This window comes from Melozone crissalis, unplaced genomic scaffold, assembly GCF_028551555.1.
Source record: "Melozone crissalis strain CALT ecotype California unplaced genomic scaffold, PUWL_Pcris_2 ptg000027l_1, whole genome shotgun sequence".
In the NCBI taxonomy this organism is placed as follows: Eukaryota; Metazoa; Chordata; class Aves; order Passeriformes; family Passerellidae; genus Melozone; species Melozone crissalis.
In genome coordinates, this window is record NW_026535805.1 from 39,608,668 (window position 1) to 39,633,592 (window position 24,925).

General features: G+C 43.0%; 1 protein-coding gene across 1 annotated transcript in view; it reads left to right on the top strand.

The window, feature by feature from the left end:
* The first annotated feature begins 1,953 nt into the window (after window positions 1-1,953).
* Window positions 1,954-24,925, top strand: part of IGF2R (insulin like growth factor 2 receptor) — a 56,208-nt gene continuing 33,236 nt past the window's right edge. The window contains exons 1-12 of the mRNA XM_054279595.1: window positions 1,954-2,076; window positions 10,283-10,416; window positions 15,729-15,853; window positions 17,462-17,560; window positions 17,936-18,062; window positions 19,043-19,163; window positions 20,261-20,378; window positions 21,886-22,048; window positions 22,200-22,380; window positions 23,108-23,211; window positions 23,586-23,750; window positions 24,428-24,568. Of these exons, the coding sequence (XP_054135570.1) occupies window positions 1,973-2,076; window positions 10,283-10,416; window positions 15,729-15,853; window positions 17,462-17,560; window positions 17,936-18,062; window positions 19,043-19,163; window positions 20,261-20,378; window positions 21,886-22,048; window positions 22,200-22,380; window positions 23,108-23,211; window positions 23,586-23,750; window positions 24,428-24,568 (1,582 nt within the window). The 5' untranslated portion in view covers window positions 1,954-1,972. The remainder of the gene's footprint in view (window positions 2,077-10,282; window positions 10,417-15,728; window positions 15,854-17,461; window positions 17,561-17,935; window positions 18,063-19,042; window positions 19,164-20,260; window positions 20,379-21,885; window positions 22,049-22,199; window positions 22,381-23,107; window positions 23,212-23,585; window positions 23,751-24,427; window positions 24,569-24,925) is intronic.

Below are 24,925 nucleotides of genomic sequence, written 5' to 3' on the forward strand. Positions count from 1 at the left end.
ACATCCTGGCTGATATATTTTTAATTCAAATTGGTAAGCAGAGACAGGATTTCCACCAAGTCTTTTCTATTTGCCCTGCTCTGTGTAGAGTGAGTGATGCCAGCCCTGCCAGCAGAGCAGCAAAGTTTAAGAAACACAACCACAGAAATTAACAGACTTGGTATTCTTTTTGTCAACTGCTTCTGTCTTTTTAGCCTTTGAGTTGGTGTCATCAAGCTTCTCTTTAAACCATACAGGATGGAGTCTTAAAAGCAGACAACAGGGATTCTTGGGCAATCAGATTTGGAACTTTTGGGAATCCACTGAAGGCTAAAATAAAAGACAAAGAATTGACAACAATCCATTATATTGCAGTAGAAAACTGTAGAGGACAGTAGCATTTACTCAGTCCCTTTTAATAGCTCTTTTTCTGCAGTTCCTCTGCCCCTTCTGGAGCTGCTGCTGGTGTTAGTGCAGATATGCAGTGAGCCTAGCAAGTCAGGTGACAGGTTCAGCTGCAAACCTGCACAAAACAATCAGAACAGTGTGCCAGCTTTCAGCCAGAGCAGCACCTTCAGGCAGCTGCCTGCCCTGCTGCAGGGCTAATGCTGCCAGAGTATTCCACTTTTAGGCCTTTTTCAGATTTTTTTTTTTTTGTGCAAATGGCTTTTGGAAAGTATTCATAATTAGAGAACAGGATTTCTTCACACAAGACAGCTGTCTGTTTAATGAGTGTAACTTTTAGGTTTTTTTCTCTCTCCCACCCTTATACCACTTACCACTCTCAAAGGTGCTTTTCTTCTTAACTGCACTTTCATAAAAATTTACTAATTAATTCCCTCTTTTGAATCTTTATGTTGCAGTAAAAATTTGCTAAATCCTGGAGATAATTACGCAAACTCCAGGCTGGATCACTTTTCTCTGTAGGCCAGGAGGCAGTGAAGGTAGGACAGTGTGTGTCCCACTTCCTGCTGACAAGGCTGCGGCTGCCTTGTGCAAGCCTCCCCTCCTGCCCTCTGCTGAAATGGGGCAATTTCCACACCGCACCAGCCTCCCTGCTGCAGCAGTAATTCTTGCAGCCAGACAACTAACCACTGTCATTGCCTCCTCAGCCTTCATCCCTGATGGGTTTTGTCTCCTGATCTCTCACAAGATTTCGCTGTACATTTTGAATAACTTATTTAAAACCTCACTTCATGTTTCCCAAACAGCATTTCTTTGACTCAAGCACCAAGCCACAGAATCACAGAGTGGTTCAGGTCAGAAGGGACCACAGTGGGTCATCTGGTCCAACCTCCCTGCTCAAGCAGGGTGGTCCCAGAGCACATGGCACAGGATTGTGTCCAGGTGATTCCAGGGAGGGAATCTCCAGTGAGGGAGACTCCACATTCTCTCGGGGCAACCTGTTCCAGTGCGTGGCTACCCGCACAGTAAAGTTCTTCCTCGTGTTCAGCGGGATCTTCCTGTGCATCAGTTTCAGCCTCTTGTCCTATTGCTGGGCACCACAAGGAGAGCCTGGAACACCCTCTCGGCACTGCCCCTTAACACACTTACAGACACTGACGAGATCCTTTCTCCAGGCCCAGCTCCCCCAGCCTGTCCTTGTTAAGAATTGCTCGGGTCCCTTCACCTTCGTTGCCCTCAGCGGGACTCGCTCCGGGACACTGCAACCCGCTGCCGGTGCGCGCCACCGGCCGGGCCCCTGCGCTGCTCAGCCGGCCGGACAGCAGCCCCGGGGACACGGGTGCCGGTGTTAAGGGTAGCCGGTGTCCCGTAGTGGCAGTATCTCGGTGTCCCGCTGTTGCGGTATGGCAATGTGCTAGTGTCCCGGTGTCTCGCTGTCCCAGAGCCACCGCAGAGCCCGGGGAAGGGGGGGGGGGCGCGCCTCACGTGAGCGCCGTGCCCGCGCACGGCGGCGGTCACATGGCCGGGGCGGGGGCGCGCGGCGGTCACATGACGCGGCGGCGCCTGACGTCCCGGGGCAGCCCGGCCCATGGCGCCTATGGCCTCGCTGCTGCTCGGCGCCCTCCTGGCGCTGCTCCCGCCCGCCGCCGCGGCCGCCACCGCGCTCCCCGACTCCTACCAGGACCTGTGCAGGTGGGCGGCCGCCGGGACGCTATGGGGCGGCTGGGGAAGGGCTGTACCGGGGCGTACGGGGAGGGGGGCGGTGTATCTTGGTGCCCGTGCCGCTCCTGCCCTCCGCGGAGCGCAGCGCCGGGACTCGGCAGCGCGGGCACGGTCCCCGGGCTATTGCTCGCCCGTCCCGGGAAGGGTCAGGCCGGGGTCTCTGGGGGAAGCGCGGCCCTGTCCCCGGGCGTGAGGCCGAGGCTGGTCCGTGGCGGAGGCGCAGCCGGGCTGGGAGCCTGAGGGGCGGCTGAGGGGCCGCTGCCTGCGGGACCTCTCTGCTCTGCAGATACAGGAAACCTGCGGGCGAGAGGATGGGTAGGCTTGCGCTGTGCAAGGCGCCTGCGGTCGGTCTAGTCTGAAAAACAAAGTGTTGTTGGTTTGGAAGGGATGTCACTTGAGAGTTGGCTTCTTGCTAAGAATATCACCATGAGCCATTCGGTTGCTTACAGGTGAGTTAAGAAAGCTTTGGGAAACTTAGCACGTGGAAATGTCACCATTATTCGTGTCTTGACATTTTTCTGCTCCAGTTTCAGCCGTGAATTTACTATAGGACCAATATCTTGCCAGTCTTAATTTCTTAATTATTTAGCCAGAATACGCAGGGTACATACAAGAACACATTATTTCAATCAGTGTCACTGTGGAGGCACCAGTATGGCAGGGTGAGTGTAGCACTAAGGGCAGAGCTTGGATCGCTGGAGGGAATGGGCTCTCCACCTGGCAGAATCTGGGAAATGGTATAATAAACAATATGATATTGTTAAATGATGAAAAAAGGGGGTTGGTTTGCCAGAATAATCCATGACAGTGGCAAAAATTGGTGTTGTGGTTTTGTCAGATGACCACCCTGATTGCAGAATTGAGGCACTATTGTGTAGCTTTTGGAGGGAATTTAGCTGCTCTGATGAGTGATTTTTGTTGCTGTTGGGTTTTTTTTCCTTTTTTTCTTGGCTTTGTTGTGTGTCTGTGACTAGAGGAATATTTGAGAGTCCTATGGAGAGACATGCTGTCTCATTTTGGATGCAAATTACTTCAGCTGGTTTCATTTTGCTACTGGCAAGTGGAAATAATTTGCACGTACATAACACAATCAGCAGGTTTCCTTTTAAGATGGACTGCTTCAAAAACATGTATTTGCTGTTGTGCCACGGTGGGGAAAAAACTGCTTTGGAGGATTTATGTCCAGTGATCCATAATGGGTAAAAGAAAAAATAAGAACTTGTGCTCCGATAAGTGGGAAGTCCCCATTGAGTTCAGTGGTGAAGTTTCTTCTCGGGTACAGTTGCCAAAAAACTTTACCAAGTGAGAAATGATGCAGGCAATGCAAACGCACTACTGGTGGATTTCCCAGCCAGAAGTTACTATGTCAGTCTGCAGGACAAGTCCCTGACCAACCTATTTTTGTACTGGCTTAAAGCAAGGTTTTTATTTGTTTTATAGCTGTTAAGAAAACAGCGTCCTGGGTTTTGTGTGCTGTAATAGGGCTGCTGAAACTGCAGCAGCTGCTGTGTCTGGTGTGTGAGTGTCAGAAGGTGGGCAAAAAGGAAATTGCTGGGGGTTAGAAGGGGCACTGGCTCTCCTTTAAGTAAGAGTAGGAAAGCTGTTTTGCAGGGAGGAGGAAAGGTGTCAAAACTGTTTTGCGCAAGAACTGCGGCATGAGGCCACTTAAACTTGAGTTGGAGCCTTTCATTGTTTGCTCTGTGCAGCCTTACTGCTGCTATGCTTGGATGGTCTCGGGAAAGAAGAAAAGCTTTCATTCCCTGGAACTTTGTCTAATGGCATGGCTTCAGTCACTGATTTTGTTGCGCTTTCTCCTTTGTTCTTGTGCGCTCCGACAGCTGACTGTGGCTGTCATGTGACTTGCAGTTGGAATTCTTTTTTTATCTTCCGTGTAGAGGTTTCTCCAGGATTGCTGCAGTATGAGTACCTGTGAAGGAGTACAGGGAACTGGTTCGATATAGGAAGTTACTGGCCAGCTTGGTCTTTCCCAGTTTTTCTTCTTCCCCTGATATTTTTCATGTTACAATGCAAGAAAAATTCTGGAGTCAGAGTTAATTTTGCGACATGTTATTTAAGTCCATCTACTTCAAAAGAATCTTGACAGTTTGGGTTCACCTTGTACATAACACTGCAAAAATTGCTGTCTAATTTTCCTTTCTTTCTAAAAAAAATGCAGAATATATTTTGGGTGTTAGGGCAGCAAATACAAACTGCCTCCTCTGTGAGCTGTTTTTTCTGAAAATCTGTACTGGATGAGAAGTGATTTAATGACTGGTGATGGTTTTGCCCCCTTGCAAGGATAGGAGCTGGTGCATAACTTCAGTGATTTTTTGACTTGCGATGTAAGGGAATGTCAAACTGCTGTACAACACACGATTGCTGTTACACAGACTCCAAATTTTGGACGTGTAAGTCAATTCTATTTTATGTTAAATGTGTAGTTTTTAATAACACAGCTCCTACAGCTGACTGTACCTACACTTCTGCTCATTCAAAACGCTGTCTTTTCAGCCTTTGTTGTGAAACCGCAACTGCACTCATCTGTGCTGCTTGAAAGCCCAGGCTTGGCCTTGGTGAAGAAGCACGTGCTGAGTACAGAGAGGTGACCTTTGGGTGCACTCATTCAGCTCTATTAAGTGCTTTGACATACTGAAGTGGGAGATGTCATAAATAAGATATCACTGGACTTATATACCGATGTGAATGGGTGCGTCACGTGCCTGGGAAGCTGCCACTGTAGTGTCTGAGTGTGATTTCTCAGCACATGAGCCTCCTCCTATAGCTCTTGCTTACCTAAACTTCAGGTTGTTGCCCCTTTTCTTAAGCATTCTGTGAAATGGTGTAGAGTGCAGCATGAAAGCCCAAATGTCTTCTGGATGCAAAAAGCAGAAGAGCTTGTAGTGTAACTGAGGCTCTCATGCATGATGCACACAAGAAAACTTGCCTGAAGGTGCACAGTGTGCGTGGTAGCTGGAAAAGGGGACGGGTGAGCTAGAGCAGAATTATGCCTGGGTAGGGATGCATTAAAAAGCTCTTGAGGCATAGTGATGGCTGTCCTTTGTGCTGTTCAAGCTCTCATCTTCTGTAAGGAGAGCTTGCTTTAACATAGAGATTTCTTTACGGTACACATTCGTGTGAAAAGGGTGGTCACATCTAATAGTGATTTCTGTGGCAAGTGAGCTGCAAGCTTCAAATTTACAGTGGCCATTCTGGAAATTGTTCCTGATCTTGTCTGCCCGAGATTGTGCTGGTTGAAACTGCTGGTGAGGAGCTTTGGGTACTCGTTTAATCTCTGCAGTGTTCTAATAGCTGAGAAGCATCTGGGCACAAAATCGTGCAGCTGCAGAATCACATGTGGATGTGCTTTCCAGCTCTGTGGCCGTGGGCTGCCTTGTCTCTCTGCCAGGTCGTCTGAACAACACCCCCTCAGCAAAATGAGCTATTTCAGTGCATTCCCCCGAGAGGGAACACATGATTCTCTGCGACTGTGCTTTACAGCCCTTTGGAGCAGGGTGCGCTGTTCCTCCAGCAGTCATCCCTTGGGTGACGCTTAGAGAGCCAAAAAGCTTGAGCTGTTGTTGGGGATGGGTGGCAGTGGTCTATCTGGTGCTCTGCTGATTGGAAGTGGTTCCCTAGCACTCAGGCCTCAAAGTGGCTCTGGCATTGGGCTTGTGAAAAATGCGTATTTTGTGATTGTCTTTTCACAAATTTTAAAATTAGTATTATATGTGTTATGTTAGAAAGTTATTCTGTATTAATTTTCTTAAGTTGTGTGTTAAATATAGTTTTAGTTTATAACATAAGGTTAAAATAGAAACTATGCTATGTAAGATACTTTTCTTTAAAAAAAGACTTGCACCGAAATAGCAGCCACAGGACACCTAAATCTTTCAGAAAAAAATAATTTATTGCTCTCTTAGCAAAAGAAATTAAATTCTTCCTGCCTTGCTCAGCCCTGAAGATGCCTTTAGGATTAAGAGCAAGAAGTTGATGATGACCAGACAGAATCCTGTGTTTGAATGGAATTTATGCATCGCGTATGAGTATGCAACAAGCTGTTGTTTTTAAGGGTTAATCCGTTGTTAACGTGTGTCCTTTTTTGGGCTTATTTTGCCCAGAAAAACATACCCAGACATCCATAACTCTTTGTTTCTATTGTCTCATATTGTCCTAATCCAAATTGTCCAAATTATTATTACTCTAATTATATTGCTATTTTTATAACCATGTTATTACTATTAAGCCTTTAAAATTTTAAAAACAAGTGATTGGTGTTTTTCACAGGATGCGCTTGCTGTGACAGGAGTTAGCCTTTCACACCTTGCTTTACTTCAGTGCCTCAGCTTCTCATTACAAAGTAACCTAGGCTTGCTTTTCCCTTTCTCATGTTATTTTTTCATATTGCTTCTTTGATTTGTTCGAGAAGACAGAGCTCTCATTTGATGTTGCAGCTTGCCAAAAAGTAGATTAATTTTCTTTCTCATATGATTGCTTCAGTGTCTCAAGAACAATGCTAGGTAGCTGAAAAGGCTGACCTGCAGGCAGGGTTATTCCCAATAACTCGTTTGGATCTTGCTTGCACAACTGCTTTTGACAGTGGTCTGAGCTGGCCCTGCCTCCTTCTGTGCCTCCTGCTGCTTGTGCATGGCCAGGAGCCACCGTGAGCCAGACGGGGAACTGGCCAGGCTCAGTCACACATTCACATGCACCTGTTGTTTTTGCTGAGTTAATTTGGAGAGAGGACAGTCCCTGGGCCCAGCTTGTGTCAGGTGCTTGGGCCAGCAGCGCTGGCAGGAGACAGGAGAGCCTGCCCTGGGGGGATTGGCGTGGGTGTGTGTTTCATCCCTTAATTCTGGGATAGCTCGCAGTTGGGCTTATCAGAAAACAAGCATCATGTTGTGGTTTCAGCAAAAACAACTGTTTGACAGTTTTATATAGGGCAGACAGCATGTTTGAGCCCTGACCTTGAACTGCTCCAGAAATGGCTGTTTGAATGGTTTAATCTGTGAGATGGCATCTGCACTGAGCCCCCTGGATCAGAGGATGCATCACGTTCCCACCCCAGCATTGTGGCTGTTGCTTTTTAAAGGTGCTGATATAACAGCTCCCTAAACTAGCTCAACTGCATTGGAGCAGGGTAGCTTAAGCCCTTCAAACAAGATAACTTCTTCTGGCCCTGGCAAAGAGGTGATTACATCAGGCATCACCACTGGTGGAGGTGAGTGCTGAGCAGGCTGGAGGAAGCCAGTCCATGTGACTCACATGGTCAGGATGGGCAGTGTGGTTGCCAACAGATTGTTTCCATTATGGATTGCCGTACAGAGGTCAGCTTGTATCTTACTGGAAAGTAGAGCACATGCAACTTGAAACTATTCCCAGGTACTGATTTAATGCCTGGAGTCTTACTTGTGTGAGAAATAATTCTTGCTTTTACTGTGATAGTACTTTGCATCTCTGTGAGAACAGCTGCTTAGGCTACATCTGGGCTGCTGTTACAATGAATAAATCCCACCTTGCTCCTCCTACACATTAGAAAAAATAGAAGTCTCTGTAACATCTATGAAAGTAATACTACTCTGAAACTGCACTAGATGTTCACTCCTCTGTGCCCCTGAAGTTGTGGTTTGGAACATCCCTGAACATTAGATTTGGTATTTCTTTTGTGCAGACTGTTTTGAAGGATTCCTCAACCTTCCCTGTCCAGAGGCCTGTTACAGGGCAGAGGGAAGGTCTGGCTTCAGTGGCTGCTTTGCTTCTGTTCTGTAAACTGCACATCTTGTTTCTGTTTTGCTTCTGGCCTATGTGTGAACTGACTTGAAGATGCTTATTTCCTCTATTTCATAACATGGAACTGGAAAAGCAAAACCTTAATCTCAGAGTGATAATTCTGTTGTGTGAAGGACTTAAATTCTTGCTCCATTCACAAATAGATTTTAGCTTGCAAGGTCTCTATGAAAACCAACAACACACTGAAGAACACCCCAGCTTAATAAAAAACATTGTGCCTTAGTATTATGTGTTACCTTTTTGTCATCTTCAAAACCAGTAAAAAAAAAAAAATAGAGTACTGAAGCCCTTCAGAAATTTTCAGTTCTCAATTTGAGAAATGCTAACTTTCTGGAACTTCATTGTGAAGAAATTTGGTTTGGATTGAAATGCATTTTCTCCTGGATGTAAACGCATCTTTGGTTTTCATCTCTTGCTGTTTTCAGAGCTCTTGGAGATAGGTTCTTATAACTTCTTTTTTTTGTGTGTTGAGAAGCTTTATTCCATTGCTGAACTTTGGTTATTCTGTACTGTGGCTAAATTCTCATCATCCTCCTGCATCAATATTGTCTTTTATCTACTTCAGAAATGCAACAGACTAGCTGAGAGAGCTAATCAGTACGATCGTAAAAGGTCAGGTGTGCCTGCTTATGAGGAAAGAATAATGGCAAGTATTTGTCTAGGATTGAGACACAGTCCTTGAATACCTACTTTTACTGATGCTTTGGGTATGACTCAATACCTGGCAAGTTATTTTTCACCCTTATATTAGGGTATAAGCCTCAAATATAATATTATGCTAATGTATAAAGATTTTCTTTGTTTTTTCAGTTCACAGAGGGCGCTCTTGGATTTGCCCCTCACTTGTTCCAGCCATCAGCAGTCTGAATTGAATATGACTGCTGTAGTACAGGGAATCCAAGAGCCCCAGAGTCAGTAATTAAAATGGAAAAGTATGTGATATCTTACTGCTGGCTCTTTGATTAGATATTGGATGCACTGGGTTTGAGAGGAATTCTCAGAGGATTTAAAATTTAAAATAAAGTAACTGAACTGCTGTTGTCCCTTTCTCATCCAAGGACTGAAGTTCAGAGGTGAACAGGAATGGTTTCTCCTCCTGGGGGGATCTGGAGTATGATAATGCTGAGTGGTGCAACACATATGCCCTAGAGATTAAGGCAAACAAACCTGATGGGTGAAGCTTCTTATCAATTGAGATTTGAACATTAAGACAAATGCTCCTGTGGGTCACATAGGTGCACTAAGTTTTGTGTGAGTTTTAAATAACAGGAATGCCTAATAAGTCCCTGTAGGGTCCTCAGTTTTCTGATGTGTTGATGAATGTGTATTAATCCTGCTGAAGTTTCTACTTGGAATAGAAAGGCAGCTGGAAATCTGTTATGTTGCAAAAATCAAGTGTCCAGAAGATGCAGGCTGCTGCCAGTGCCAGAAGAGGGATAGCTGAGCCAAGGTGACGGCAAACATTTATTGAGTTGTGCTTTTTTAACAGAGCTTGGCCAGAGCACCCTGATAGTAAGCCAGGCTGTCTAAAGAGCTCCTGGCTCTAAACTAGATGACCTGGGCCTGCCTCAAAACTGAGCAGTGCTGTGTCATGCAACTGACCACATTGCACGGCAGTCATACTGCCTGCTGTGAGGGGAGGGGATCCTTGCTCTGCCTCTGAACTATGCTGCATTTGATTTCTTTTCTGCTGTTATTCGGATTTATTCCTGGTTATATTTAACCTGAGCTTCGTGTTCCTTTTCCAGTTTTTAGACAGCTGGCTTTCTGATAGGCCTGTAGCTAGGTAATGTGATCTTTCACTGGGTGTCTTGAGGATAGCCCTGCTTGGTTTCCAACTTTTGACATATATGTAATGCCTAAAGGTGCAGCTAGGCCCTAATAAGCACTGTTAGCATCTTTTGGTCAGAATACTGTCAGACTCTCAACCCCAATTTTGACCCTAAATCTCAGATACTCTACTGCTCTATTCCACTTAGACTTGGCACTTCTGCCACTGTTGTTGAGCAGAACATTAAGGTGCAGTAGTGTCCAGCCTGACAAAGTCATGTGAGAAATTTATTGGGCTGTCAAGGATAAAATATCACAGGTGGTGATCCTTAGTCAGGGTGGCCTTCACAGAGATTTGATGGGGAAGAATGGATAATTGGGTGTTCAAGACAGGGAAAAATGGACTCGACGTTACATTCCACAAGTGGTTAAATCTGTTCTGCTCTTAGTCCCAACAAAATAGCAATTATTTCTGGCATTTACAAATATAGAACATAAATAGGAATTTAAGTTAGTGGTGCTCTTAGCCTTTAACTTGGTTATTTCAGGGACTGGTATCTAGATGGGATGCAATTCAGACCATTTGAATACCAACTGACGGGCATTTTTGTCTTTTCAGTTACACTTGGGAAGCAATTGATGCAGACAAAGAGGTGCTTTATAAAATAAATTTCTGTTCTGGTGTTGAAGAGTGTGGAAGGACAAGTGCAGTCTGTGTGTATGACAGGAAGACGAATACCCATCTGTCTGTAGGTAAGTATCTAAGTGTCTCGTGGGTAGTTCAGAGCCTTGTTTAATGGATGCTCTTATAACTGTTGTAAAGTTTGATGTATTAGCAAAGATTTCCCTCCACTCCCCCCTGCCCTTGGAACTGTGTAAAACTTTGGTTTTTTGCAGATTTACTAGGGAGATTTGGTAAAACGTGATCTGATTGTAGATAATGACTTTATGGGACACTGAAATGTATCTTATGCTTTAGTTAACTGTAATCTAGTGTGAAAGTATGCAAGGCTACCTCTGGTACAACAAGTGCATCTGCCTGTGGCAGGGTGTGGGCTGTGCACAACTTTGTAAATACTGAACATAGGACAGAGCTTGAGTTACAGCCCTGAAGTATACTCAGTCCAGCCTGATGGAGTGTCAGGTCTTTGTTCAGAGGCAGGTTACTCTTTGAAATGCAATCTTGGGAGTATTGCTGAGTGTCTGGGGTGTCGTCTTCAAGTTGTTCCACACGGAAAGGAAGCTAATTACATGCAGTTCTCTGGTTGTGGTTACACTTGTGAAATCTGGTGTCAGCTTCAGTAGTTCACGGATGTCCTGGGTATTCTGAGGAGAGGCGGACTTGTGCATGCTGATCTAAATATGAAACTGACGTATTCCTCTACATGTAGGTGTGATTTCATCAGTCAGAAGCACCTTGTGCTCTGAACAGTATTTTTTCATGAGTTCATGTGATTTATTTTCATGCATGTTTGTCGATTTCAAGGTTGCCCTTGTGTTTTGGCTAATGACACAATAATATATGAGTACTGTTCAGGAGGCTTTCTCATAGTTGACTGTAAGTTCTAATAGAATAAAGTAATAGCATTTTGAAGAGCAATATCTCTTCAGACTGCTTCATAGTATCTGCAGATCTGAAGTCTGATTCAACATGCTTGCCAGTCTAGCCAGCCATTGGCAGACAGCTTTTAAAAGAAGCTATGATTCTTTGTTGAATTGCTTGAACTGCCAGATTGTGGTGAGGAGGAAAGTTTCTCATCTGTATGCCAATGCACAGCAGCTAGTCAGCTGCCATTCTCCCCACAGCTCTCTACCAACAGTAGAGATACTTTGGTTTTAGTCTATGATCGATGAGTGCTTTTCAAACAAACTCTGTTAATGCTGGCACCCAGGCTTTCAGAATCACTGAGTGCGTGAATAAAGGTATATTCAGGCTGCAGAGTTCTCTGCGATGACTGGTAAGATTGCATTTGTATTCAAACTGCAACTGCATGTAGTGTAGCATCTTCTTTGAGGAGTATGGCATGTTAGAGCACTTGATGCTGTTATTCTTGTACATTTTAGGAATGAAACACATTTTTATTTTCTGCTCATGGGGGTCTCTGCTCATATGCTGTTGAGACTTCAGTTGCCTGTGGGTTCGAAAAGAAAGCAGCATCTGAGCGGTTGTTTTAACATGCTGCTTTGGGTGAGACTGGAATGTGGCAGGTGGAGTGAGATGGAGGAAGTCTGTTCTCCACAGGGAGGTGTGAGAACTAGAGGCTTGTGTAGGTTTTGTTCTACACTTCTTGTGGAGAGAGGAAGGGTGAACAGAGCTGGGTGGTGACTGAGCAGTATCAAATATTCCTCTGTGTGCAAACCTTGAGTTCCTGGGTGCCTCTGTGCTTCTGAGTGGAATAGATATACTGTGGTCTTGCCAAGGCAGTTTGAAATTACTTTCAAAGGTTAAGCCATGAATCTTGTTCAAGTGGGATATGTTTTTAACTACCCTGCAATAAAGTGCAAAAACAAGGTGAGCAGTTAACATTGTCATTGAATTTTGGCTTTTTTAATTGGTCAAATTGTCCAAGTTTTGTTCTTGCTCATGCCTCTAAATGCCTTTAAATGCCTTGAAGCTTCATCACCATCATACTGAGTTTAGATCATGCTAATGGGTCATCAAACTTTTTGTTAAAAAAAAAAAAAAAATTACTCCTAGTGAGAAAAGAGGAATCTCTCTTATCCAGGTCTAGGCAGGTGTAGACTCCTGGCTACCTAAACCAGCTAAACCACATACTTGTATTCAAGCAATCCAGGTGACATGAGGTTACCTGTATGCCAAAGCTGTGTGCTGATGAAGGACATTTATTTTGGGGAAGAAGGGCAGTTTGTTAACTGATAAATTTGATAAATTTTAAGTAGTAAGCTTTCTTCAAATATGGGCTGAATCAGTTCTCTTCTTCATTCTTCCAGAAAAAAAAAAAACCCACAATGCAAACAATTGGTTTTTTTTTTTTTTTCTATTAGCTGTGCAAAGGATGACAGCTGTAGGACTGCTTGTTGCTCCCAGCTCTGAGGGGTGTTTAGGCCATATGCTCTGTGGCAGTAATCAGCCTGTATCCCAGGCAAGCCTTGTGGCTAATCTTAACTGTGTGTCAGTGACATACCAGCGTTTGCATGGAGACCCCAGAGGCCTCTCTCTGCACTTTTATTGATTAATCCCAGAAGTTTTCAAGGGTAGGCAAATGTTTAGTTCATGAACATCAGTGAGGATGGAAATGACATGGTAGTTATTTAACTTTTCAGCTTACCATGATGCCTAGTGGCTCATGTGCCATGTACTTGGACTGCTCCTAGAAAATGGAGCTATTACTTTAAGTGTCTCTTAACCTGATGGTGGAAGGTGCACTTTGTCCAGCTGCTGTAGGATGAGTGGACATGAAATGATAGCTGCTACCTAAATCCCTCTTTCTCCTGGACAACTGATTAGATACCTTCCATGAGTGCCTTTATCCTAGCTAAACAAATGGAGTCAATGATCAGAAGATGTTGTGGCCAGTGCCTTTGGTACTGATTTAGCACACCTGTGCAATATGAAGTATTTGGTGCTAATTTCTCTGAACAGCACTAGCTGATTTGTAGTGTGTTGTTTCATGGAAGCAACATATCTCTGAAGGCATGAAGAAACATGAGTGGTGATTGTAGAAGGAGCTTGATGCTACAGTAAAAGTGGTTGCACCTGTGGCAGGAAGCTGATCATGTGAGGGGCCTGATGTTCCTTGCCCTGTGACGAGGCTGTGATGAGGCATGTGCCACTGAAGAGACTTGCTAAGACTTTTAGCAAGTTCTCAAACTAATTGTAAGCATGTGAGGGGGAAGAGAGCATACGTGTTGGCCTGTAGTAAACAAGATTTACTGGCTAAACTGGTTTTTTCTTGAATATTACTTTAGCTGAGAAAATTGGAATCAGCTCAGAAGTGCCTTTAACGCTATGTACTATGTTTTTAGCACAGAGAGAAGCTAGTGCATACAGAGCACAAAGTCCTCAGATGGTGCTGCCATAAGTTCCCTGCTAAATGGGAGCTTGTAGCTGTATACATTTATAACTGGAGGGGTTTTAAGTCATGTGCATATTGTTACTATATACATCTCTTGCCTAGAAAGTTGTGTTGGCTTCCTTCTGCTAATCTGTGGAAGAAAAGAGGACACCTTGACAGTATCTTCTAAGCAGTCATGTGATAAGTAACGCTCTTGCTCTCAAAGCAGTATGTAGCTCTTAGATTTAAGACAGCTGCATGGCACGTTGGCTAGCATCAGTGCTGGGAGCTGTAAAACCTGAAGATGGCCTTTTGATAATACAGGAAATAAAAAGGGCACCACATGGATGATCTTTCTGCACAGCTTTTTGGCTTCTGCTCCCCTTCTGTTCTCTCTCTATGTGGGTGCAGTGTAGTTTTCCTTGCCTTAAGTAACAGGCTCAGCAAAGTTCTTACAAATGTATTTTTTAAAATGAAATAACATTTGGCCTAAGTGCAAAGCTGCTATCTGCAATGATTACAGATTTGACTTGCTTTCTCCCTAGTGTAGGCATAAACTAAAATGGAAAGGGGGAAGCTGATCCATGCTCACACTTTATAGCATTTTCTGTAGTTCAAACCAAACTCATCGTAGAATTAAAATCTACTTCCTTAAAAAAAAAAAAGAACAGGGTGGAGTTAGCATGTAAGGTCTAAAAGCAGTTAGTGTTTAATATTAACCAAAATGGGCTTGAGCAGGAACATTTCAGTGGCCTGAGCTGGTGCTCAGTGTGACTTGAAATGTGCTCCACCTTTCCCCTTCATGTCAAGTGCTGGGGAGGAGAGCAGTGTGCAGTGACAAAGCACTGCCCCTGCTCATCATGCAGCATGTGAGCTGTGCTAAAGGGCATGGGGGATTTGCACTGAGGCAGTGGATCTGTGCTGGGTTTGTCTGCAGAGAGTGCCAGTGCACCAGTGTGTTCTTCATTTAAGTAGATTAAAGATTAAGTAGAGCCAGCAATGTGCACCTGCAGCCCAGAAAGCCAGCTGTATCAAAAGCAGTGTGGCCAGCAGGTCGAGGGAGGTGATTCTGCCCCTCTTTTCTCTCTGGTGAGACTGCACCTCAGCTGCTGCATCCAGTTTTGGGGTCCTCAGCACAGGAAAGGCACGCCCCTGTAGGAGCAGGTCTGGAGGAGGGTCACAAAAATGCTCACAGGGCTGGAGCACCTCTCTTATGAAGACAGAATGAGATAGTTGAGGTTGGTTAGCCTGGGGAAGAGAAGGCTCCAGGGAAACCTTATTGCAGCATTCCAGTGCTTATAGGAGGCTCATAAGGAAAAATGCGGACTTAGCAGGGCCTGTAGTTAGAGGAAATTAAATTATTACCTCTTGTAATAAAATTATTACAAGAGGTAATAATTTTAAACCAAAGGAGGGTAGATCCAGACTAGATACAAGGAATAAATTTCTTAGTGATGATGGTGGTGAGGCAGTGGAACAAGTTGTCTGGAGAGGTTGCAGATGCCCCATCCTGAAAATGCTCAAGGTCAGGCTGAACAGGGCTCTGAGCAACTGATAGAGTTGAAGATGTCCCTGCTTATTGCAGAGGGCTCCCTTCTAAACAAAAACCATTCTATGATAGACTCTCTTTAATCTTGTGCTGATGCTATTAATATAAATGATATAAAGGCTGAGAAACTGATAAATAGAAACTCGTAGGAGGAAGGAGTGAATTGTGATTGAAACTAGTTGGTAACAGCTTTCCTTGTTCCTGAGGAGGTGACTGGATTGTAGTAGCACCTGCTGTTGTACTTTTATTTTAGAAAGTGTTTGCTAAAAACCTTTAAGAAAGTACAAGTGTGACGAGAGAGTCAAATACTATCTTAACTTGGATCTGATCTTCTGAATCAGAAAATCCACAAAGATCTTTAGATGTAGTGTCTTCAAGTGGACTGGTATCTCCTGTGCTGCTCAGTGGTTGAAACTAGATCCTGTCTGTTGAGCTTCTATGAAGGTGTTGAATTGTAACACTCTTTTTTTCCCCCCCACCTTTTCATTTTTAAACCCTAGGTGAATTAGCCTTGCAAAAAGTTTCTGAAAGTCTTCTGGAGCTCAACACTACACGTAGCTGCTTACAGCAAGGCAAGGAACACCAAATTCAAAGTAATATTAACTTCCTGTGTGGGAAAACATTGGTAAGTCTAAATAATGTGCTGTGTTCTTCAATGGAAATGACAAGTAGTTCTGACTTGCTTTTTAAAGAGACTTGCTGTGCTTTTGGATGTACTGATTACTGAGCTTCACAGCCTAAAGAAGAGCCAATAATGTTTTACTGTTAAGTTAAAAGTCATAATTTATTGTGGCTTTCAAAATTCAGTCCTGGTAGAAAATTGTTGCAGGTCTGCATCTTAGCTCTGGTTCTGGGCTCTTCTTTGTCTTCAGCGCTTTTACATGGTTGGCACTGTAGTATTTTATTAGCTTAATATGGAGTGTGCAGGGTACCATAACAGTGTGAGCTGTTGTTTAATTGTTGGCTGTGCCTTAGTGTGAATGTGGCAGGACTGTTTAAATGACTGACCTCTGTTGTGGGGCAGCATAGTTGACAGCAGTAAGCCTTAGGCTTGGTCTGCACATTGTTCAACTAACAGTGCTTATACAGCCAGCTGGGCTTCTGAGGACATAGTTTTTTGTGAGAATGTGTTCGAAGTGTGATTGGAGATCCCTGAGAAGTTTCTAGGGGCCTGTGTACATGCAGTTCCCTTCACAATGCTTTTGGAGTTACACCCTCCACACGCTTAACAGACAGGAGAGCTCACGATGGGCTGTGATCAGCTCCCATGTTTGTGTTTCCGGGAGAGGTATTTGTCGGTGCTGCTCTTGGCACTGACAGTGCTATTGCACACCCCCTCTTGGAAACCCAGCCAATTCAAACAAAGTGCCACTGCAGCAGAGACTTAAAAGCTTCTCATTCTGTTTCAGCAGATGACTCTTTAAACTAAATTAAAAATTATTGCTCAACTTCAACTGTAGCACCAGATCATACTGATCTTCAGGCTTCTTCGGGTTAGCTCAGTTCTAATACCTGTTTGTCTCGTGACATAGTAAAAGGATTTTGTAATACTGTCTGGAGCAACTTGTTTTGTCCCCTTTTATGGCAGGGTTAAATGAGAGAGGTAATCAGTTTGTGTGCTAAACTGCTTCTAGCTGAGGGGATGGAGAGCCAAGTGAGAAATTGTTGTGTTTTCACTGTTGACATTCAGTTGAACATGTAGAACACCCATCTTGAAGTATATACAAATGTGTATAACATGCGCCTGTAAAAATAGGCAGCTCAGGTCAGGGATATTATTTCTGTGTAGCAGAAGAGGCTGCTAATCAGTTGTTTCTGTAGGATAAAAGGGAACTGATAAACCATGCATTGCCTCATGGTGTTAACCTATTTATATGCATTTCTATTGGTGTCTTCCTTCCTTTCTAGTAAGCAGATAGGACTGGTGCTTCTGTCAGCTGACATAGTGAGCACTTCTAAAAGATGGAATACAGTTACTGCATATTAGGACTGGATATGTTGAGTATTGGTGCAGACTATGGATTTGGCATCCTGCATCTTCCTGAGTGGCCCAACAAAGCTGTTACATAACAATCTTGCTATTAACAAGTGCAATTAAGAAATTGTATGCCCTTGTTCTTTGATGTGCTGTATTCTGTTTTTCTTAACCTCTTGAATAAACTTCTTAATATCTACAGATGTAAAATAAAACCAGTCTGTTTTTCAAAGCATTATCTTTTCTTACTTAAAATAGGGTACTCCTGAATTTGTAACAGCAACAGAGTGTGTGCACTATTTTGAATGGAGGACCTTTGTGGCTTGCAAGAAAGACTTGTTTAAACCAGTGAAAGAGGTAATCTATGTACTACTCATGCAGAAGTTACTCTTCACATATGTGACAATTTTAATCTAATTACCTGCCCCCAGCCCAGATTAATTCAAACAACCTCCGTAAACCTATGTTTTTCACAGGTATGTAAAGCATAAATATTGGAAGTTGGTGGAGCTGAGAATTTGGGTAGTTGTTTATAGTAAAGCCCTTTTAAAAGCTAGAGCAAATCAGTCTAACTTTGGATGCCTCATTTTAATCAGCATGTCTAGCTTTGAGCTTCCAAAAGTAAAAAAAAACTTTTCCAAATACTAACTGGGCTTCATATATTCCTGTTCATAACTTCCCTCTACTTGTGTAGCATGGTTTGCATGTAATTTTTTGTTGTTGTTGTTCTAGGTCCCTTGCTATGTGTTTGAAGATCTCAAGAAACATGACTTGAGTCCTCTCATCCAAGTTTCAGGACACTACTTGGTGGATGATTCTGATGATGATTCCTTGTTCATAAATGTCTGCAGGGATATAGGTTTGAATGGTTGTTTGTCACTTGTCAGTGTGTAAATTTCTTGTAATGTGGTTCTTTGCCATTGTCTCTGTTAAAGTTGTCCTATGTTCAGAGATCAGTATTTCAAGACTTAGATAATTATTTTGAACTGCCTACTCTCCAAGTATTGAGATGTTCAGAGATAGGCCCCCCCTTCTGGATGTGCAAGTACTGTTAGTACACTTTTTCGAAGTGGGAGAGGGCAGCTTGTCTGTCTACTGCCAAATAGGACCAGTGTTGTTCACAGGGCTTCATGTGCCCCAAGTTTATTCCTTTGGACTCCAGGTTGTTGCCCAGTTCCTGATGAATATCCTGAGGTGCATCTAAGCTCTGTTTAGGTGCTTGCCTAAGTACTGGTGCATAGCTAGCCCTTCCCTCTCAGTTGAGAGCTATATGTATAAGGAATTAAACCAGAAAAAACATATTTGAAACTTGCTGAAAAGGTTAGTTTAGCTGTATACTCTCACTGCGATTTTTACTTAGTAGTTAAATATGTGGTTTGTGCCCCTGTTAAAGGTTTAATGCTTCTAGTTGTAGTGAGAGGTCTATTCTTTTAAACATTTCACTGGTATGAAACTTTTTGCTCACAGCTTTGAATTAGATGGTTAATAAGGGACAAAGAAGGGGAACTGTAAGGAGGGGTTACCCCTGACTTGGTTGTGGGAAAAAAAAGAAGTACTTGGCACACTTTTGGAAGTTTTCAAAGCCCTGTGTATCCAGCAGCTGTAGTAGCAAATAACTGCAGCTATTTTGTCAGGAAGGATGATTTTGCTGTCCCCAACCAGGGCAGCATGAATTACCACAAGCACTGCAGGTTTTGTCTTATCAGTTTTACAGTCTAATGTAGCCTGTTTTTTAGAACTATTTTTAGAAGAACCCACAGGTGAAATGGCAAGATACTTCAGGTAAAGCAGGGCTTAGAAATTGAGTCCTATAACTTCTTTTTTATGTGCTATAACCAGGAGGTTCAAGTGGAGAGACCAGAAAGTGCCCTGCTGGCAGTGCTGCTTGCTTGTTACATGATGGTCTGGCATATGATGTTGGCCGTCCAAAGGAGCAGCTGAAGCTTCAAGACAAGGACAGGTATGCAATTTTTGTGGTAATACTTCTGTGGGCACTTCAGTCATCTGGCCTGGAAACAATGCTCTTGGGAACAGATGAGTCTCCTAAAACGTAACATTAATACTTCTTCAGTGTTGAAGCATTAGCAGAAAACTGGTCAAAAATACTGTCAGAGCAGTCTGTCCTGTGGAACTGCCATAACAGATCAAATTTTCTCCTTTGTTGTGAGAAACTCCTTTTTACAAAATTGCAGAACTCATAGAAGCAAGGGGCGATTAGTGCTCTTGGCCCACAGGCAGTAGGGTAAGATTTGGTCCTGTCTGAGGGCCCACAGGCTAAATGCATTTGGCTCACTCTATTACCCAGGAGTACTTGAAAAATTGGCAATAGGAGCAGATGATGCCTTTGTGTGCTGTGGCTAATCTGAAGCCAGAATGTCACTGCTCTGGGAGCTGTTGTCTTCAGCCTGTTAAACTGCACAGAATAATAATGCATAGCTGGGAAGTTGTGGTGGTCATCCTGTTCTCTCATCCAAGTCATCTTGCTATTTGTCTCCCTGTCAGTTACCATGGTTTATTCTCCTTCTCCTGCTTCACCTGATCTGACCCACTTGCCTTGCTCCTGTCAATTTGCTGAGGAGTTCATTTTGCTGTTAATTCTGGGGGCAGAATGGAGAGAGTTTATATGTAGAGAGGTGATAAAGTACTGTAATGTGACAAAACTTGAGTGGATACTGCTTTCAAAAGTTGCAAGAACATTTTTCACATCTGCTCTCCAGCAGTAGTTTTGAGAGCAAAACTGCAATTAACCTGTGTTCCTGTGATTATCAACTAAATTCTTGCTACAATATGAATCACAAGGCATTCAGCATAGTCTTAAGTAGAGTACCAGAAGATACTGTATTAATTAATTTTGCTGGGACTATTTTAATTTTTATTTTTAAATAACTCTTAAGATTAAAGGAATGAGGATCTCCCTAAAAGTTGCTTTTGGGAGCAGGGCTGCTTTGGTATATTCTGTTGTAGTGTCTAGCAAAGGCTGAGCATTTCAAGAATATCCTTCTTCTGTAGAGTGTGGTGCCTTAACTGTCTTTTTGGTTTGTTGTTTTCTGTTTCTAGGCTTGTATTGAGTTATGAGAGGCTATACAAGCATGATGAAGAAAGGCCAGGCTTCTGCCTAGGCCACAATCCAGCAGTGACAATCACTTTTGTTTGCCCATCAAAGAGGGGAGAAGAGGTAACTTCAATGTTTTAGTTTGTGTTAACTGGTTGGTGTTTTATTATTTATTTTTATTCAGACCTGAAGAGAGTGTAAGTATTCTTGGCTTGTAGCTTGTGAAGAGTGTGAGATTCCAGATGTACTCTTAAAGTCTTCTAGAACTTAAGAAATGAGAACCTGAACAGAATTTCCCCAGGAATGTGTTGTCTCTTGTATTGGTGAGTTTGGTTGTCCCTTTACAGGGGGCAACAAGGGTTCAAGGCTTATCTCTAAGCATAGGAGGACTTAGTGTAGAGTTAATCCTGGGCACATTGGCACAGAGCTTTGCTTGCTAATGAGCACTCTTCCTCCTCAGTCAGGCTGGGCAGGCCTATAGCTGTTGCCTGGTACTTGGTTTCTTTATTAATCTGTTCTTCCTCAGGGGAAAAAAGTAGCTAGTAAGTGTCATTTCGTGGCAAGGGTCTGTCACTCACTAAGCAGGCTCATGAATTCTTTTTGAGTAAATATCTGTAGTGTTCAGCAACAACTCAGTTTGTGCAGGACACTGTTTTAGCCTAACTTGAATGCAATGTGATAGTAACTTCAAAATAATGCTGGGTAATTTCAGCAACCTACACTCCTTGAACTGGGCAATTGCTAATGCTCTGCCATTTCATATAATGATGCTTTTTGTTGCAGATTAGTGAAGAGGGAGCTCTTGTCTGGCTAATTTTTGGTTTAATGTCTAGTCCCTCATATGACCTAGATAGGAACCACACTTCACTCTTGTTGCTGCAGAAATAAACTCAGCTCTTTTGTACTGTCACTTCGTACTACCTTGCTGTAGCTATGCACTCTGTAGGATGACTAGTATTACTGATGATACTTGTGCCTGTAACTTACCTCATACCTGTGTATCTGCCAGTTGTTCCAGTGGATGGCATAAATACAGATTTATGAAACAATTTGCATTTCTAGTGTTTCACTTTAAAGTGGGGAAAACCAAGACTATTGCTTCTCCCAGACATGCAAAAATATATCACGACAGAAAACTCAGCTAACAGAATTGTTGGCTAAAGAGTTCTCAAATATCTCTATTTTGATTTGGACTGAGGGAAACAAAGCTGCTAAAACACCAGTGTCTAAAAGTCTGCTTTGCCTTCAGAGAGCATTTGATCTCTATTTCCTGCACTGAGGACTTCTCTGAGGCAAACACAATCCAAGCTTAGGCCATTTGGGCTCACATCTTTGCTTTTTCCAGCACATTAAGGAAAAGTACTTTTAAAAGCACTATTGCTTTTGCTGTCTTTCTCCTAATGTCTGATGCTTTACTTCTGCTTAGACTTGTAATAGTTTGCTACATCATTTGTAAGACCTGTTCTTCTCAACACCTATTTCTGAGAGGCCAGAAACAATGTTTGCCCATCTTTAGTATTAGAGGTGAAGTAGTTGTTACTGATCTTAGAGGAATGTGATACTGTTGCTTTAAAGATTATATTTCAAGTAAGTCTACTTATAATTTAATTTCTGTTGACTTCTGTTTTAGAGTTCAGGTCCCAAACTTACAGCAAAAACAAACTGCCGGTATGAAATTGAGTGGGTTACTGAGTATGCCTGTCACAGGGATTACCTAGAGAGTAAGAACTGTTGTCTGACTAATGAGCAACATGATATCTCTATTGATTTAAGTCCACTTAATCAATTTTCAGGTAAGCTCAGTATTTTTCTTTTGTTTTTGTGGTTTTTACTAGCCAGTTTTGCATTTTCTTATTTAGGGACAGAAAAAAATGTCTAGTGTTGATATTTGGAGTTTCATGTCTGTCCTGATATATGTTAAAACACTTTTTTTTATTCATTCAGAATATGTCACACCATATGCAGCCAAAGATGACAAAGAGGAGTATTACTATTACTTGAATGTATGTGGGAAAACCACAGCAGGTAACTGCAAGGATGATACAGGATACATTTCATCTTGCCAAGTAAAACTTTCAAATAACCAGCAAAAAGTGGCAGGAAGATTTGCGAACCAAACCCTAAGGTGTGTAAATGCTCTTCAGCCCTGCTGACTGGTCTGATTGGTCCGTTTCCTGCTTTGATGCTTACTTACTTGTCACATAATCAACGATTGATACAAAATGCAAGCATTTTTTGTCACTTTTTTTGTCAGAAAAGCTGTAACAGTTAAGCGGGATAGCATTAGCAAAGGAGCCGGTGAGGTTGGCAGAGGCCATTGGCTAGACAGGAAGACTTCCACTGACTTTGTTGTCTCAATTGCAGATTGTGGTGCACTGCGTGTTGTCCTCCTTTTTACTTGTTTTACATGTAAAGCAGGATCAGAAGAAGCTGGTTCCCAAGTGGCATATAGGGATAATAGTTTGCATGAGATTGTAAAGCAGAGATTAGTGGATATGATCTTCCATTTTGTCTGTGACAGGTTTGTTGCAGTGATTTTCCAGGAAGTATGACTTCCTCCTCTTGCAGAAACAGCTACACAATAAACCAGTGGGAATAAATATCCCACCATACCTGGGGGAGCTTTAGAGCATTCTTTAATTTCTATAGAAATTAATGAAAAGTGATCAGAAAAATCAGTGGATGCAAGCCTTCATTACTGTAGAAATGTCATTATTCATGTTGAACTAGCATTTGCTTTCCCTTGGAGTGAAACAATTAATAATTGAACAAGAATGTGACTTCTGTTATGTGAAGATCACTGTGTGATGATCTGACCCTATATTTCTATCTAAAACTGACTTCTTCCTCAGATACTCAGATGGAGATCTCACTTTAATTTATCCGAATGGGGATGCATGTAGTTCTGGCTTTCAGAGAATGACTGTCATAAACTTCGAGTGCAATGAAACAGCAGGTGAGTTTAGCAAGCTCTGACAGCTGTGCTCAGGGTTTGACTCTTGTGCTTGCTAGTTGACATTATGCTTATATGAATGCTTGCTTTGAGCCAGAGCTAACACAAGAAATTGTTACATCATGCAGTAATTTTGATGGCTGGCAGGATGTGCTGTGTAGTAGCACTGCTAGTCTAAATTTACACTGATGTTTGAGAAGATGGAAATATAAAGGAGCCTTTTTTTCTTAGCCAGTGGTGAAAAAACAGAAACACAAGTCCTCTGCAGCAAAAGGACTTTGTCTTCTTGCTCATTGCTAGTCCTCAAGTCTTCTTGCTTTTTTTCCCCTTCCCCCCTCTAGAAATCTCATATGTGTTCATCTGTTTCCCATGTTAAGGTAATGATGGTAGAGGAACTCCAGTATTCACCGGTGAAGTTGACTGCACCTATTTTTTCACTTGGGATACAAAATATGCGTGTCCTAAAGAGGAAAAAGGTCTCCTTTGCAGAGTTACTGACAAGAGAAAACACTATGACTTGTCTCCTCTTATCCGCAGTTCAGGTATGGCAATAAAAGCTAGCTTTCAGTTACTTCTGCAGTCCTGAGTTCACATGCCATCTCCAGTGCAATTCTTTAGCTGAGTATTAGTCAGCTTTTGTTGTTCTTAGTGAATTTCTGGGGTGCTGGTGTTTGTTTCCCTCGTTCCAAACAGACTGAGCGCCTTAGTTGCCATGTCCATGACTGCCTTGGTTGCTGCCATCATAAGTGGTTTTTAGTCACAGAATCACAGTTTGGGTTGGAAGGGGCCATTAAAGATCATTTAGCCTGATTCCTCTGAGATGGGCAGGTACACCTTCCCCTAGACCAGTTTGGTCAAATCCCCATCCAGCCTGGCCTTGAACACTTCCAAGGGAGGGGGCATCCACCATCTCTCTGGGCAGCCTGAGCCAGTCAGGATCCACCATGGCTCAGCAGCTTCCATCCAGTGGCTTGTGCAAAGGAGACACATCCAGAAATGGCAAGATTTGGCATCTGTGGCTTCAGGGGACGGATGTAGGTGGTAATCTCAGCTGGTGGGGGAATGGAGATGAAATCAGAGCTTCTGTGTGCTGGGGGATGCTCTGAAGGAGAGATCATAACGCAAACGTGGGCTACCCTATAATAAAAGGCATTTTGGCATGGAGATGCTGCAACAGTTTAGCCAGATGACTTGTTCTTAACGACCCTCTATATTTCAGAGTCAGCCCAGAACTGGGAAGCTGTGGACAGTAGCTTTTCAGAGGTAGGAAGGAAACATTACTACATCAATGTCTGCCATAAGGTGTTGAAGAGCGGAGGAGCTTCCAGCTGTTCAGATGGTGCTGCTATTTGCTCTGTAGGTGAGTTGGATTTTTGTTGGTGGTATTTTTGGAGTTTTTTTGGTTCACTGTTTTTTTAAGCCTCTAGAGGCTTGGCACTTCCTGTGCAAATGGGGCTGGTTGTCCTGAGTGCCTTCATTTATTCGAGGGTACAGAAGTTAGGAGTCTGTTTCTTTTGTGATCTCAGAAACGCTTGAAGAAAGAATGCACAGCTTTTTCTAACTAAAGAACCACATGCTTAGCAGCATAGTTTTGCAAGGTAAAATCAAACTCCTAATGATACTTTCTCACTAACTAGACAAGTGGAAAGTCTTAGTATCTAACAGAAGCTTCACTTCTTTTCAGAGGAACAAAAGTTCTGTATTTACTGTTTTTACA